This window comes from Triplophysa dalaica, chromosome 9, assembly GCF_015846415.1.
Source record: "Triplophysa dalaica isolate WHDGS20190420 chromosome 9, ASM1584641v1, whole genome shotgun sequence".
Classification (NCBI taxonomy): Eukaryota; Metazoa; Chordata; class Actinopteri; order Cypriniformes; family Nemacheilidae; genus Triplophysa; species Triplophysa dalaica.
The window spans coordinates 7546506-7564297 of NC_079550.1; the positions used below are offsets into that span (position 1 = coordinate 7546506).

The 17792-nt window shown below is 37.1% G+C and overlaps 1 protein-coding gene across 1 annotated transcript in view; it reads right to left on the reverse strand.

Moving 5' to 3' along the window:
• Nucleotides 1-15698, reverse strand: part of gbe1b (glucan (1,4-alpha-), branching enzyme 1b) — a 113370-nt gene extending 97672 nt beyond the window's left edge. The window contains exon 1 of the mRNA XM_056756354.1: nucleotides 15514-15698. Within this exon, the coding sequence (XP_056612332.1) occupies nucleotides 15514-15611 (98 nt within the window). The 5' untranslated portion in view covers nucleotides 15612-15698. The remainder of the gene's footprint in view (nucleotides 1-15513) is intronic.
• Between the last annotated feature and the right edge of the window lie 2094 nt (nucleotides 15699-17792).

Here is a 17792-nt window from a genome sequence, read left to right on the forward strand (position 1 = left end):
GATAGCGGTTCTCCTGAGCACTTGTTTATTTCTTATTAACAGATACCACTGTTTTACGGCTGTACATTCGGAGTCATTTAACATCTGCTTTTAAGACTTAAATGCTCACGGCACATTGGCGAACGCCTGATGGCTAATTCTGATTCTTCCAAACGATCAATAACACTTAATATCCCCACTGCCACCCATGGCTTATTGGATTGCCTGGTTGGATGCCATCTCTACAAGACCTAACCCTAACGCCTGCAGGAAAGTTCAGGCGTACAGCGATTTATGAAAAGAAAAGGACTGAACCATAAATATAAAGTACTGTATAAAGAAATGCTTCATTTGCTGCTGTTTCTTAGGGTTGCGCTAAGCAAGCCGCCCATCACATTAGAAGTTATCGGTCCAATTATACGCCTGAAGCGTCAAATGAAACATGGCATGCTGTTGTGTAGCCCCAAACATTGTAATTGCTAAACTAACAGAATACAACAAGGTGATAGCTAACACAACATTAAACTTACCATATATTAAAAACATTAAATATATTTTAACTCTGCCACCGCCATTGACGAGTTATCTCGTGATTAAAAAAAAACGGTTCCCTGCCAAAGACGAGTTTTTACGGAAATCAGTGTTTGTAATGTTGTACAGCAGGTGGCGCTGTTACACATCTTTGGGAAAAAGTACAGATCCCAGAACCTAGAACGTATATTTCTTATCGGTTTTTAATGATGTTCTGAGTGTAATCTGGGCGGAATCTTTGACAAAAAAACTTTAATTATCTCAGCTGTTTAATCAAAGTGATGCATTTATGAAGAAACCTACCCACATCTAAGGAGTGATAAAAAGAGAACAATTAAATTTTTGGGAATTTAAATCTCAGCGTTTTTAAAGCAGAGGCTGTGCATTGTTGTGGCATCTAAAGACCTATTTAAACTGCCAGAAACTGGTAGCTACATGTTCTCACTTATTTCAGTAGAAATGAAACTTGACAACTTGAGTTAAAATGATTGAAATGTTGGGCAGACGAAAAGGGCGGTCGCTTGTGAATTATGTATAAATATCTGTGACATTTCTATGATTTAGACTAAAGCAGCAGAATTTTGGTACTGTTGCTTGTCTCCTGTGACACTAAATATGAACACAGCACAATAAAAAACTAACACACAATCACTTACTTGCAACATGAAAACATGAAAAATAAATCATACTAAAAATATTAATTTCTTCTGACTAGTAAATTAAAAAGTAAAACTGTATCATAACATCTTTTTAGCACTAGCAACTAGAAATGCACTGACACTTAATTCCTCCATCTGTGCCAATAGCAGATTATTAAAAATGATAACTGCCAAAACCGATAGTTATTTTAGATTAACTGAATTCTTATTCATAAATTAAATTGCTTTTTGTTTTTTCTATTGATAATAATTATTGATTATTGACCGTTCAGATTTTAAAGTGACTGTGAAATTGAAATCTCTAATTATTTTATGGAACTTTGTACTGTTATTTATAAATGACGTATCTTTGAATTATAAAAAAAATATGTAAGTTGGTGCAATCCACTGATAAAGTGGGTCACACCAGTGGGAAAAATAAGTCTAAAGCCCTACTCATTGGATTGGTTGGATAAAGCAGTCAAAGAGGAACCCCTACTAACGAGCAGCAGTAGAAATTCACAGATCTTTAGCGACTTAATGACTGCATACATGAAGACCCCTGAGGTACAGCTCTGGATGTGAATGGGTTGAAGGGGAGGCAAAGCGCTCAGGTATTGCCTGAGGGTGGAGAGGCCAAGCTGTTCCAGTAAGAACCTTCAAACTCTCTCTGAATCTTTATCAACATGAACTTCTCTGGCAAAACCATTTGGGTCTCAGACATCCTTATTCTCAAATACTTCAAAACAGTGTCCAATGGCTTGTTTGTTGTCCCTTGACACATGCACAACCACATATTGGGGCCCGCTCTGACAGTTTGTTGAGCAGAGGTGTGCTATTCACTATTCTTCTGACTATTATCTATTTCTTTCGACTCACAACATCCACCCACAGCAACCTAACATCCTGGAGGCAAGCCACCCATGCAAACTACCAGCTTTTTCTCCTGTAAATAACTAGTTTGCCCACGCTTTCAGACAACCCGCTGACCAGTATGTCTTAAGGAAACAATGTATTATGACACTGATAAGAAAAAAAACTTCTGTGGGTAGAGTTTGTCGTGCTGAAAGTGTGCTATGATAAACTCTTTCCAAGACATTCACTTTCACAATTCCAAGTGCCCCTGCTGCCATCAAAACCCAGCTTTTGTAACAAATCCGTCACATGACAATTACTGTCGGACTTCAAACCACCTGCTCTGAGCACTATTCATGCTTCATCAATAGTACTCAGTTTTGTGTGTGCTATGATTTTTATGGAATGTTTTGTTTGTTGACCCTATTGAAGGTCGGTGTATTAATGTATTAACTTGTTCGAAATTACTGTTAAACTGTATATACATGCTAGATGGATGCGTTTCACACCATAAATGTTGCATTTTTATGATGCAATCCTTTTTTTTGCGGTTCAGCTGGTAGAATGTGCGCTTGCAACGCCAAGGTCATGGGTTCATATCCCATGGAATGGAAATTAAGTACTGACAAAATACATCCTGAATGCTGCTGGGTAAAATCCTCTATCAAATGCATATAAATGGTTTTAAAATATAGGATCTTAAGACATTTCATTCTGCCATAGAATATCAAGCCGCTTTAGGAGAAAAGACATCTAATCTGGTAGACATGACCAAATGCGGTTATACTTTCTTAAGACTAATGGGATAACCAACTAACTAGTCTTTTAAAAATTAACAAATAAGGAACAACAGTGTTCAGAACACCGTTAGCTTTTGGCAAAAAATATTATCCGCACCTCCCAATGCACACGACTGGCAGACATCAGCCGCTATGTGATTATGCGAGTCATTGTCATTATAAGAAATCAGTGTTTGAACGACGGAAGGAGGGTCGGCCTGCTGCCCAACCATAAGCCCGTGATATTCCTCGCATGTCCGCAGGCTCGTGTCCCAGATGATTAGAGTCTAGAGGAGAGATCAGAAACCGCATTTCAATCAGACAGTCAAGGTGACTTCATAGGAAACAGATTTCCAACCCCCAAACCTGCAAATATCAGGACTTTGACAAACCTGATTATTAGTAATAATGAGCACCAATTACAAGAGTATAGATGTCCTTTATAACATTCACAGCTGTGAAGACACGCATCTCCAGCACAGAAGAATGCTTAGTTATTTAAGATGATCGAAAGTTGATTTGGACAAGAAAATAAAGTAAGTTTTGCAAAGTCTGCAGTTGACCAGTACCACTAGTGGACACCAGAGGACATCATCCTCTTTAACGAAATAAAGAGACTATGGCAAGTAAGCAACTTAAACGTGCCCAAATAAACCCTGATCTGATTTTTGTGGAAAAGTACCTTTTAAATGTGGCCTATAGCAGACATTTTTCTAAATATGCAACAGTGCTAAACTGGTGTATGTGAAAACAACCCTGGTCTGGTATATTTATCAGAATCTCATCAATTGATTTCGAAATATAATGTAATATGACATTATTCTTTGCGATTAAATTAGAAGAACATCTGCCTTTTAGGTTTCAATGTATGTATTAACAGCCACAATTTACACACTTTCTCTCAGCTTAGTAAAGGGACAGTTCACCCCAAAATGAAAGTTCTGTCATCCTTGGGTTGTTTCAAACCTGTATACATTTCTTTTTTCCGCGAACCACAAAGGAAGATGTTTGGGAGAATGTCAGTAACCAAACAGATCTCATCCCCCATTTATTGCCACGGTAGGAAAAATGTATTATGTGGGAGTCAATAGGGAATGCGATCCTTTTGGTTACTGACATTCTTATAAAGATCTTCCTTTTTGTTCACCAAAACAAAGACGTTTATACAGGTTTAGGTCTAAGGGTGAGTAATTGATGACAGAATATTCATTTTTGGATAAACTATCCCTTTAAACTAATCCAGAGGATAAAGGTTATATGCGTGTAGAGAAAACATTTGTAAAATGAAAAATTAGCTCCACCTTTAACTTTAGTCATATCCATTTCTGTAATTATCTTTTGCTTCATCGTTAACAATGATTTTTAAAAAGATATTAATTCATACATTTAAGAACATTTCAAGTGTAACGATCATAAATTCCAACATTTTATTCCACAGCTGAGATTAAACAAATAATTAGGATGAGACTGAATCAGATTTTGAGCCACATTTAAAGAGTTTCTGAAGTTTCTGTTTTTCCAAACCAACCAAGATACTGAGATGTCAATATTTGGTGGTTTAAATACCCATGTGAATTTTGTAACGTGTGTGTGCGTATGTATGTGTGTGTGCGTGTGTTTTTAAAGGATTATACATTGTCAGGTAAGTGAATCCCATAGTAAACCCATTTCAGAGCCCTGACACATTGTGCAAGTTCACATTTACCATCCCTATGTCATCATTATTTCAATATTTTATATCTTTTCCACAAGCTTTACATTAGGTCAGCGGGTAGAGCAACATGCAAGCAATATCAAGGTTTGATTGAATTAAAATATCGACTGATAAATAAAACATAGACTAAATGAACTGTCAGCTGCTTTGGATAAACCAAATGCTCAATTTAAAGCTCTCACTGTTACGCAGTTAAGAGGTTAAAAGAAAGTTTACATAAATGTAAGAAAACGAACAGTGAAAAATTATTTAAACGTAATTAACTCAAAATAAAAACGTTTGTCATAATGTACTGGCTCTCATGTTGGACCAAATTTGCATTCTTGGAACAAATTTTTTCATTTTCATAATATGCTGACTACCTTTTTAATACCGAAATTGAATGAGGGTTTGAGCCATTAAGAAGCTAAAAAGAGAGCATTCACCTCATTCTGCTCCTTACAGAAGCTATTGAACGGCTTCAGAAAACTTGAGAGGTGAACACAGTGCGGACCACTTTTATTCATTTCGGAGCTTGACAGCCTCAGTGCTCATTCACTTTCATTATACTGAGAAAGGTTGCCATGATATTCATCAAAATGTTTCTTTTGTGTGCCACAGAAGAAAGAAAGCCACGTGGGAAATCTGCGTACAGACAACATGAAGCGAAACAAGCCTTCCTTCAGATTAACACCAAAATAAAAAAGCAACTCCACGCAACGCTAGTTAAAAGAATTAAACAACATGTAAAGCATGTAAATTAGCACGTAGCGCTCTGTGCAAATTCATACGCTTCGCACATTACTGAAGCTTACAAAGAGTGCTAAAACCTAGCATTAAAGAGGCTCACAGACAGATTCTTTAACATTATGAAGCACTGTTTATATACAACCAACTGATAACAACAAGTTTCCAGACCGAAAAAATATGTTCACAGACTAATGCTCTCAGGCCTATATGATATATTGCTAAAGTAAATGTTTTCAATAGGTGAGTTGTCTCATTGAATAGTCTGCCTACAAAAATATGTATTGATGAAGGAGGAGTATGTGTTACACAAGCTGTGCTTTGATGACTGTGACAGTGGTTAAAAGTGGATGATTCACAGACAAAACGTCTCGGAAAGAGTTTACTGAATTGATAGATTATATATACATATATAACCTATATATATATATATATATATATATATATATATTAGTGGTGGGCATAGATTAATTTTTTAATCTAGATTAATTCCAAGATTAATCTAGATTAATCTAGATTAAAATGGCTCATTTGAATTCTGCGGAAGGCATTCAGAATATGTGTGCTACCCAAATAATGACTAAAAGTAAGTCTTTGAGAACGGGTTTCTCAAGCCAGGTGGCGCATTAGACCAGGGGCTCATCTCCTGTTTCCAAAATGCATCACAAACTGCTTGAGAAAGCTGTTCTACTATGATAATTGGTGATGAAAATTAAATTATGTTCAATAAGATGAACTTGCGTTTACTTCCGCATTAGCTAAGGGATGATTTGCGTTTAGGTGGTACTTGAGACTGGAAGAGCTCCTACAGTACATTTACATTTAGTCATTTAGCAGACGCTTTTATCCAAAGCGATTTACAAAGAGTGAGGGAGCAACAAGCGATATGTCATACAGGAGCCATAATGCATTAGATCTCAATACAAAGTTACTGGTTTCAACTAAAGCTAGACCACTACCTGTTGAGAGAAAGTGTTTTTTTTTAAACCAATTCCGCATTGCACAAGGTGCAAACAACCTTAGTCTTGTCGATGTTTCTATTGGGAAGCTTCTTAAAAATTAATATTCCCTGAAGCAAACCCGGCGGCTTCATAGCTCCATCCATGTTAGCACGTCACGTTTGATGCGGTAATTTCACAGTAACGTTATGTTGTGTTCAGACCAAACGCGAATGGCGTGTCAAGCGCGAGTGATTTATATGTTAATGAAAAGAGCCAATAGACCTACTTGCTGCGCGAATCGCGCGAATGAAGCCCTGGTTATGAGATGATGAGGCGGCTTCTGCTTCCGCGAATGACGCGAATCACGCGAGTTGAAAAATCTCGTTCTCGCCCCGTACAGTGCAGTTAAGCTGGTATACATCCGCGCTAAAATATCAAGGTGAAAGTCATCATAGCTTGCGTAGTATAGACCCAGCTCCCAACCCAACTTTGAGAATAGATTAACGGCGACATTTTTTTAACGCGCGATAATAGTCTCACTGCACCACTAATATATATATATATATATATATATATATATATTCAAGCACAGGAGCGGAAACATTCATGATAAAAAAGCGCAAACTATTGAGATGTGTCAATTTAGACCTGTCGACCTCACTATGATACGGGTAAGAAACCGACAGTTGGTGGATGGCTGGTCTATTACAGTATTGCATTTACATTACATTACAGTTTTTATTTGTCAAAGGCTGTTATCCAAAGGAGAAAAGGGTACTTCTATTCTTATGTGATACTGTACCTCTCAACAATCGCGCAGATATCCTGAGTGAAAAGAACAGCCGGACAGGCTTATTGATATTGTTATTTTGGGCATAACAGACTGACAAGGCTGTTATTTACACAAGAGACATATGAGACCTATATGGCAATGACTTGGTGTTCTTTGGAATCTCTTTAAAGTCTAAATAAAACAGGATGTTTTTAGATTCTAAATGTCTTCAAAAACAATATTTTCACTTGAGAAGCAAAAGCAATCATGTCTTGATTTCAGAGAAATTTTTCTTTTGTAAAGTTTAGAGGATCAATGTTTTTGCTTAAAAGAAGAGAAAGCACAGATGGCGATGGTTTTCTACCCCCTTTAGAAAACTTCATTTTTTCTTGTTTCAAGCATTAACATCAGATTCAGTCTAGAATCATTTGACATGTTTTTAAATAAACATCTTTTTGTTTTAATGATGTTAAGATTATTGTATTGTATATTGTAAAACAAGATTTTAGATGGATTCAATAACTTTATGTTGTGTCGAGGGCGAGAGTGAAAATCTAGAATCTTTGAATTATCAGTCAAAAATAATTTTACATTTTTTATGTAGAATTGTTTAGTAGTTTATTAATGCCAAATAAATGACACAGGGGAATTTTGATAGTTAAAGGGACAGCTCACCCAAAAATTAAAATTCAGTCATCTTTTACTCACACTCTTGTCTTTATAAACCAATATGAATTTCTTCTGCAGAACACAAAATTTATTTTGAAGAATATTGTTAACTGGCACTCATTTACTTGCACTGGTTTTGTGTCCATCCTTTGGGTGCCGTTTGGTTCCTGTAAGGGGGAAAACCGGCGCCAAATTGTTTTCGAAAAGCCATGTAAGACTAACATAAATTTTAAATCACTTACTCTCTCCTTTAAGTGGCTTTAACACTTTAGAAACAACATATAACATTCTAAAATTACATTAAAAAATACAATTATTATGGTTTAAAAAGTTTAAAATATTAAATTTACTCAACCAAACAGAAAAGTGGGTTAAAATCAAATATCGCCTACGCTTTTTATCATTTTCATCCAACTTTTCAGCACAAAATAGATCCACTGAATTAACCAGTCTTACTAAATGAGCAAAACTCATTCACATCCTGTGTTCTCTTGTGGTTCACTGAGTTTTAAATTATTCACTGATCTCTCAGGCCATATCTCAATTCCAGGAACGGACTTGTTTTCTTGTGGAGACCGGTCTTGCGAGGAAGCTTCGGACGAACGAACTTGGATGAATGAATGAAGCATTTATATTGCGTTTTATTGTGTATTGGTGTACACACAAAGCGCTTTTCAATAGGGCTGCACGATTAATCAAAAAGAAACTGCAAGCGATTTGACGGTTGGCTGCGATGTTTTATGTGCAGTTTGTCAATGTAATACTATTAAATGCAGCTGCATCCGAAAGCCAGAGGGCGCTCTCGCACAGAAACGCCATTGCTCCATAGAAGAAGTACTACACGCATAAACAGGAAACTCTGTCTTCCTTTCTGCATCCTTCTATCACTGTTTTTCAAGCCTCCTCAGGTATTTTCATGATAATAAAGTATATTTATAATGATGATGTTTGACGGGTGTTGCTTTTATAAACGCACGTTTTAAGCTCGGGCAGTGCTTTGAGATGGAGCAGCATTTCCCAAAGATCCGTGCTTCACGAACAAGCTGCGGAGGAGAGAGAGATATAGACCAAATTCAGAGGGTTGGAATTATAAGGAGGCCATGATTGACAAAGGCCAGTGGAGGGAATCTGGCCTGCTCTCCGGGGTTACGCCCCTACTCTTTACGAGAAGTGCCATGGGATCTTTAAGGACCACAGGGAGTCAGGACCTTGGTTTTTTAACGTCTCATCCGAAGGACGGTGCTTTTTACAGTATAGTGTACCCATCACTATACTGGGGCATTAGGACCCACACAGACCACAGAGTGACCACCCCCTGCTGGTCTCACTAACACCTCTTCCGCAGCAACCTGGCTTAGGGGCTGTATCCACCGAGGGGCTTTTACGAGGCTGAAAACCGCAGGAGCTTGACAGAAAAGACGTTCTGCCCGAAGTTGAGCTTTTTTCAACGCTGGGCGCACAGTCGGATGCCGGCACTGATCGTGGGTAAATCAAATATCACCAGGGCTGAGCACGGAAAAAACAGCACCTGCTTTCATTTTAAACAAACGCGTCATTTCCATTGGATTTCATGTGGCTAGAGGGACGTGCCGCAGTGACTTCTGGTACTTTAAGCTTGTTCCGTACGCATACAAGGCTGCATTCGATGTATCCTTGCTATCGAGAACATATCCGTGTACTTTCATGCATTCTCTGTTCTTAAGTATTGGAACGGACTTTGACCGTTATTGATGACGCAGAGCATGAACACGAGAACACGAGACCACTGAAGAACGCACGCATATTAAGAGGAGGCCTTATTTTTGGTTTAAATGAATCTGTTCAAAGGAGTCATTTATTTGCGAGTCGTTCTGATCACGATGTTCATACTGGCGAACTCACTGTGTAGAGTATAACCCTGATTCAACGAGCCAACTGCACATCTTAAAACATTACAGTGATGTGTGCCACATTAATTTAGAGAAACTTATCAAGAAATTTAAAGTACTTGGATGTAACAGAAACAATATTTACAGCCGAGAAATATAGCTAATACAGCTCCTAAGAGGGAAATTAATGCATTTCTTCATTGCCTCACTGTGCGGATAACGAAACAGCGCTTCTGGTATTGCATGATGCTGCAACTGATGCTCCAAATGTTAGTCCATTGAGTGCACGGACGCAGTGTTTTTGTTAAGAAACAAATCACTGAACGTGCGGGTAAAAGTCCAGCTGCATCCGATTTAAAAATTTGTACATCTTGGATGGTCGCCAGTGGCGATCTCTGCAAAAACATCACTTGAAAATGAATCTTTCTGGTCGAAAATGCGACTGCTTTAGGCGCAGTCTGAAGCCCTGCATACAGGTTTGAAATGACAAGAGCGCGAGTAAATGATGACATGAGGCCTTTTTTTGTTTACACACTCCAAAAACAACTTATGCAACTGTTTCTACGGAACACAAAAAGTGTGAACATTATAGTGCATCCAGCTCATCAGACAAAGATCAAGTCTGGGAACAATTAAAAAATACAAAGCGATTGAAATAATGTAGATACATGGCACCTGATTTTTGTTAATAAACTCCCTCTTTAAGAACGAAAAACAGGTCCTCGTGTGCACCAAATGGCTCATAACAATGTTAAAAAACTTACACACTACAACCTTTCTGAGCCCAAGCGAACAATCGTTCAGAAGAACACGTATCTATCACCGTTGTGAGTTCACAGAGTCTCTTTAGTCATCTGAATTCCTGACACTTCATTCCCTCTCTTGACGCACAGCAGGATTTAGAGCTGCCCGCTAGACCATTTTGATTTTGACGCTTGCGCTCATAAGAAACACTCCTGTTGCTCAGGGGCTTCTGACGCTGGGTTTGATCAAGCGCCGAGAAGCTATTGCGCTGGCACCTGCTTATGTACAATTTTTTATGGGGAGAAGAGGGGCTTTCGGGGTCCAGACAGGTGCGAGTCTCACCCGGGGCTCTCTGAAGTCTGAGAAAAGCAGCCTTGCTGACGGAATGGGCCTGGGTTCAACGTGACCTTACAGACTCACACGTACCCAAATCAACTTATTCTACAAAAACATCAGAATATCAAGCAAATGCTGTCAGGGTAAGACTTGTGTAAGAAAGTTTACAAGCATCACAAAGATGATAAAAGAGACAAACAGCTAAAAAGTCCAAACTCGCAATCAGTTCATTCAACATGATATAAGAGGGATTTGTAACTATATTACGAGGTTTCTAATTGGTGTGAATGATTACAATGTGAATTAAACAAAAAAACAAAATTTTTGGAAAAAAGCAATACTGAAGCCCCTCTCCTAACCGCCCTAAACCTTACATCACATGCACTCAAGTAATCTTACTAAAACGTACAAATGAGAATGTATAAATTAAAACAAATTAGCCATCTTGTAAATAGTTATGGATTCTCGTGAGATTGTGTTGGTTTATTTGGCGACCATCATAGCCACGCCTCAAGAGAGCATATTTTTATGAAGGCATCAAAATATAAGATAAATGGAGGAAATAAACATGAAACATGAAATAAACCTTAACATACGTCAGATCATCAATAAAGATTGACAATTTGGTACAGAGTACTTGTGTTTTAGCTCTGTTATTAAATACATTTTAACCACCCCAACGTGTGCATCATCATAAAACTAACACAAGCAGAGGAGAATTTACTCAAATGAAATATTCATGGAGGCTAGGATGAAAAACAGCTCCTGCACATTTTGTTTTAGTTGGCCAGCCCGTCGGCTATGTTTGCCCATGTGTATTACAGACAGTCATGGCTATGTGTAAATGATTAGCCTCTGTTAAAGCCACACACATCAGTTCACCAGTGTTTGTTTATCGGGGTACAAGGGTACTGAGGTCATACACAGGATTCACAACAGGGAAAAAACTGAATGCAAAGTTCAGTTCGGTTTCATTCAACTTGAAATTCACTCCTCACAGAAAATGTTATCGGTTGTGACACAATCTGGACCATATGTATACATAACAATTAACATAAAATAAATAAAAAAATTGAGAACTTCCATCCATGCATTTATCCATGCAATAGCCTCCAAACAATATGCAATTCCTTGCATACATTGAGTAAACAAAGTGGGATTTCCTGCATCTACGAATTCAAATAATAAATATGTACCCAACAACATACTATCTGTGCTGTATATACAGTGAGAGAGTTTTTTTCTCATTTTTGAGAATTTGATGTGAAATACACACATTTAACTTGTGTACTTCTCAAAAAGAACCGACTGAAGCATTTCAATTTGCCTTCAATCTCATCTGTCTGCGATCTAAGAGAAACAACTGAAATCTCATTTGCGCTATTTCATTCCTTAGGGCTCTCGTCCACAGCAAATTAAAGGCGCAGAGAAATTTAGAAATGTTATTAACCTTCATTTTAAGAGTTTTATGAAGCACGTTAGGAAGAGTACAGACTTCCTTAATAATCGGAGGTTGGCAGAGCCCATGTGGTTTTTCCCTCATTCAACCTGTGACACATTTCAAACGCCAGTATTCCACTTTTGAAAATCGGTCCTGCAGAGAAGGGTAAAATTAGCAACCGTGCACATGTATTCATATACCTCGATGGCTACCCCTCAAGACTTTGGTGTTAATTAAAACGATAATGAAGAACTCCATTTCACTTGTCAGTGGTCTCGATGGCACTAATGAATGGAGAATGTTAAGTCATAAATATGCAAACTGTGCCACGCACACTTAATCTGTGCAACAATGCAATTAGACAGTGTTATCATTATAATCAAATATAAAGACAGTGCCATAGGACTGCATATATCGTGCATTTAGATGATGGGTGCTGAACAGTTGGGTTTCTGACAGTGGACCCTCTGTATTGAAATTAAGTGCCATTTAATTGGTACAGTGCATTCAAAATCTCCGGGGCTAAAGCAATCAGGAAATCTGGAGTACCAATTTTATGTTGAAGCTTATATAAATACTCATATTATAAATCTGTTAAATTGAAAGTATAATTATGGTTTCAGCTATTTATTTAATAAGGCTGCACGATAAAACCAAAATAAACCGCACACGATTTGGCGATTAGTTGCGAATTATAATGCACAGCAGCTGCATCTTAAAGCCAAAGGGCACTAAATATGCAGAAGCTCCAAATATGCCCTGCAGAAAACATACAAACGTAGTTCCAGGAAATGCCTTTCATCAACGGTGCGTTCAAAGTGGGATAAATTGCATCTTTCTTCTGCTGTTTTCAAGCCTTGTAAGGTATTTTAATGATAATAACATATATGTATAATTATGATTTTTGCAACACATTCTCACTCCTGTCTCGTCACATATTTTAGCTCCCCTCGTCATCACTTTTTAACGTTAAGGGTGCCCCTTTGGCGTAATTTTTTCGACATGCAAGGCATGCAAATTTTACTGTCGTTATGAAATTTGGATATTTCATTTTATATTGGATATAATTCGCAATGATTATGTTTCAGGGTTTGATTTGAGTTTAACAACCAGGATAGTTGTGTTTACATGTCGCTATTTAGGCAGCTCGAGCAAGTAATGTAACAGTTTATTTATCGTAACATAAAACACAAGGTACAAGCAGTCAAAATGTTGTTCAAATATAAAACGTTAGGTATTCCAAGGGTACCATCGCGGAAAAATTGATTTGTACGAGAAACAGATGCGAAAGCCATCACCGTCGTCCGTCGTAAAGCAGATCAGGTGAGCAGAGCAACAGATGTTAAAATTGGCTGCCGGAAGAAGAGTTACGTCAGTTTCGATGCCATTGCCACTCCCGTGTATCATCACCAATCGCAACATTACGTTGTCTTTAAACGTGAAACGGTACAAGTTGTTTGTAATACTTCAACTCTGATTTTGATCAATACTTTTTGCTGTGACTGTACTTTTATTTGTGTGTTGTGTTCTATATGGTTCAGAATTGTTTTGTTGGTTGGGGGGGTGGATGGGGTGGGTGGGTGCTCCAAATTATTAAAACTCCAAGGAGTGCTGACCAATGTGACGAGTTGGGAGTATGAAAGGGTTGAACAATTGGCATGCGATACAGTTTGGCAGGTGCATTAAACAGAGTGCTAAAGGCATCATGCATAAGCTGAAGTTAGTTGTTTACCATTGAAATTATTGTTTCCATTTTTATTGATGTTTCTTATCATATGTTTGTGTTATATTGAATTTTGAATGTAATATGGCAATAAAGGTTCTAAATGGGTCTAGTTTTTACAGAAACTAATGTATGTAATTTCTGCAATTTATATATATATTTTAAAAGGTAACAAATTAGTGTTCTTTTTAAGAGTCCTGTCTTATTTTCTATTGTTTATTTAGTATTGCTATAATAAAAAAGTACTTATTATTTGAATACTCGATTAATCGATGGAATAATTGTTAGACTAGCTACAGCCCTAGTCTGGATCATCCCATATCTCCCATAATGCATTGTACGTCATTCACCATGTAAGACATAATAAATGTGCGAATAAGTGGCTGATATGAATCGCTGCTTCAGGAACTCTGCTAGTGAAGGGGGCGGGACTCTTCTGATTCGAATGCAGATTTGATTCGGCAAGTACCTTTTTTTATTGAACAATTTAAATGTACAAAACTGCAAGGTATACAGAACAAATAGCACAAATCCAGTAAAAAAAATACAAATTAAGTAAAAAAAAATCTAAAATATCTATAAATATCTCTCTCTCTCTCTCTCTCTCTCTCTCTCTCTCTCTCTCTCTCTCTATATATATATATATATATATAATATTTGGCAAGAACTTGACAAGAGGCTGAAGTCAAGCGTGATGTCATGGAATTTCTATATTTGTTTAAACGCACGTGCCAGACTGTCAGTTTTGAACGGTCATTTCTTAAAATTTTGTCAGCATATCAGTTTATTGACGTCCTCACTTATTTTTAATAAAAGGAAAGAAACCTTTCATTTGATTTCACAGTGGCTTAAAGCACACATCAATTTATCGCGCAGCCCTTATTAATAATAGTTTTTCATATTAAATATATAAATACATCTTAATGAAATTTGTTTAACATCTTAAATCGGTTAAAAAAAATTCTGTTGGTTGTATTTTGTCCAAACGTTTGTGTAACAGGAAGTTCCTCTGGACCAGCATTGAACCAGCCTTGTTTACATCATCCGATGAGGTCTGAATTTAGGATTTAATTATATATGTGACATTTAAAAAGAAAGTAAATAAAAATGTAACCGGAAGTGCCTCTGGACCAGTTCTTACATCTTGTTGATTAATAGTACAGAAGAACTGATATGGAAAGCACGTGTGTAATATTATATGCATGTTAAAAAATCAATGTATTTGGTGAACGCTCACCCTAACGTAACTTGATTGGTACGCGTACAAGTGGGCGGGGCGAGACGCTGTCCGCCCACCAATAGAAAACGACTTGTGCCTAGGTTACCGAAGGACAAGCAACGTCATATATTGTGGTAAGGTTTTGCCAAAACACGCACGTCCATGAAATGAACCTTATGCCAATCTGTTTTTGCACGTCCACTGTATTTTACTTAAACCATAAGAACGGAGCACGAAAACAGATCAAGACAGATATGAAATCCAGGTACATCCAATACAAACACAATATGCACTGCGATGCATGATGACATTATTTTCATTAGAGGTTAAACGCGCGCAATGGAGAGGAAACTATTATTGCAGCATTCGCACAACCTCAGATCTGTATGTACATAAAACATGTTGTTGTAGGCGACGAGAATAAAGCAGGTGTCTCTCAGTAATATCAAATAGTAACTTATAGGTAATATATTGAATGACATCACATCTCATTATAACTGCGTGTTGCTGTGAGTTTGGGACAATCATGGGAGCATTTACTAGCGACAAGAAGCAAATTACTGTTAAAACTCAGTTACCTCCTCTGGAAGTCCTTTTCAAAGGGTTTAAGGTAAGGATCCATTTGCTGAAGGGAGTTCAGAAACGGAATGGAAACATGATCCTCTGAATCTGCCATGTTTACGTCAGACCAGAGCAATCGAGCAGCGACTCCTCGATCAGATCCTCTTTCTCTCGTTATAAATGAGCAGCGGATTGTGTTGCAGTGTCATATGAGACGAGGGTCATCTCTTTATGCCCTGCCCATGTGACAAAAAACTGCACTTGTGACTTTTAGTATTATTATTTGTTTGTACATTCAATCAATATTGCGTGTTTCTTTAAGGGCATCGCGGAGTTCGGGGGGGCTAGAGGGTCGTTTAACTTCTGCCCTTGAAAAAGTTCCCTTGTATTTTTATAAGGAGAATTTCTAAATGGCTTCTTACCCCTTCAATGTCATATATGTGTTGTAATAAATTATTAAAAGATCACTTGGTGTAATGGTTTTATCAAGTAAGTATTCACTTAATTGCTGGGTAATAATTTCTTAGAATATGAAAAGTTTCATTTAAAAACACCCTAAAACAACACAATCTTTTTTTTTTAACTCATCTTTGTATGTCTTGTTAAGGACAACACATTCTATGTTACTTTAGCTCAGTTTGTGTTAGTCCTTTTTATTGATTTAACAGACAATAAACAGGAATTTATATGTTATATGTAAAAATAGCCTAACACAAAAATGTGCATCATTTTGAGAGATTAAAATGAATTGAGAATAATTTACATTTAGTCATTTAGCAGACGCTTTTATCCAAGAGTTAGGGAGCAACAGGCGATATGTCATACAGGAGCCATAATACATTAGGTGCTAATACAAAGTTACCGGTTTCAACAAAAGCTAGACCACTACCTGTTGAGAAAGAGAGAGGGTTAGTGTTTTTTATGTTTAGTTTTTTGTCAGTCAGGTATTCACAGAAGAGTTTAAGTCGTTTTTTGAATGTTGTGAGACTACCTGAGATATTAATGCTCATTAAAGGTCAAATAGTCAGATTGCATTATCGAACTGCAAAAAGGATCATAGTGAAAGAGTGGTTCAAATCAAACTTTGATGCTTCTTATCTCATAATTTGATTTTGAGGTTTGGGTCACAATTGGTTACCTAACATGTTGAAAAATAAATTTTGACCGAATACACATTTCTTACATATGCAGGCCTTGCACATTTTTGACAAGATATTTATCATATAAGGCATATAGACTTTCCTTAGCATATGTTGTGGTTTCTTTTATGTTTGTATGATGTAGGGAAAAAACATCAAGAAGGAGCTTTGGCTCTGTGAGATCTTTTTATCCTTCAGCACAGTGCATATTAGGGAGTGCATATGTTACATGCCACCCTATAGAACACCGCCATATGGCTCGATTAGTTTCAGGGTTAGATCTCAAGACTGCAGTATTCACTTAAACTTGAAAAAAAAACAGAAAAGAGCAACACTTATACCTACATACTTTATATTAGAGGTTAAACCTAATTTGAACAAAAGTAAACTTGTATAACGTTTACTTATATAGATGAATTTACTTTAATTGACCGCGAAATAAATTATTTGCTATGTCACTGGTGTGATGCTGCCCTTGAATCAATGTGTTACACAGTGTGCAGAGTTATACGACCACAAGATATTGTCCTTTGAACCTGTCTGAGCTCACAATCACACTGTGATCAAATGGAAGAGAGTTGAATTAAAAGCAGTGAAATTAATGTGTTACTAAGAACTTAATAGCTAAAAAGTGTTTACTGTAAAATGAACCTAGAAAATATTTGTATGTTTAATAGCATTTTGTACCCTTCAGTTTACCTTGAAACTCTTGAGGTTTATATAAAACTGACTTTAAGTTACTCAATATCCTGTATACTTGTATTTCATACACAGTTGAAGAGTTGTGAAACATAGTTAATCTCAGCGCGCTAAGTGTTTCAAAACATTTATCATAAGGAAAACGCCATGCAAGATCACAGAAATAATGTAACATTCTCCCGCAGGGCTTTCACATGGTTGATGCCAATGCACTTTATCCCATATCTGCATGTATTTGATAATATTAAAACCCTTTTCAAAGCGTGAACCCTCAGAGCATTCCTCTTTTAACTCTGGTTGCATCACGCTTGATTTCGAAACGGTCTGGTCTGATCAAATGCTAAAGATTAAGGAGAAAAGTTTTATGTGGATTGGAACATTATTAGAATATCAGTGTGACTAACATCATTGCAGTTTTACTTTTATCGTATATTTGATTCAGATTTAATCATGCGTCA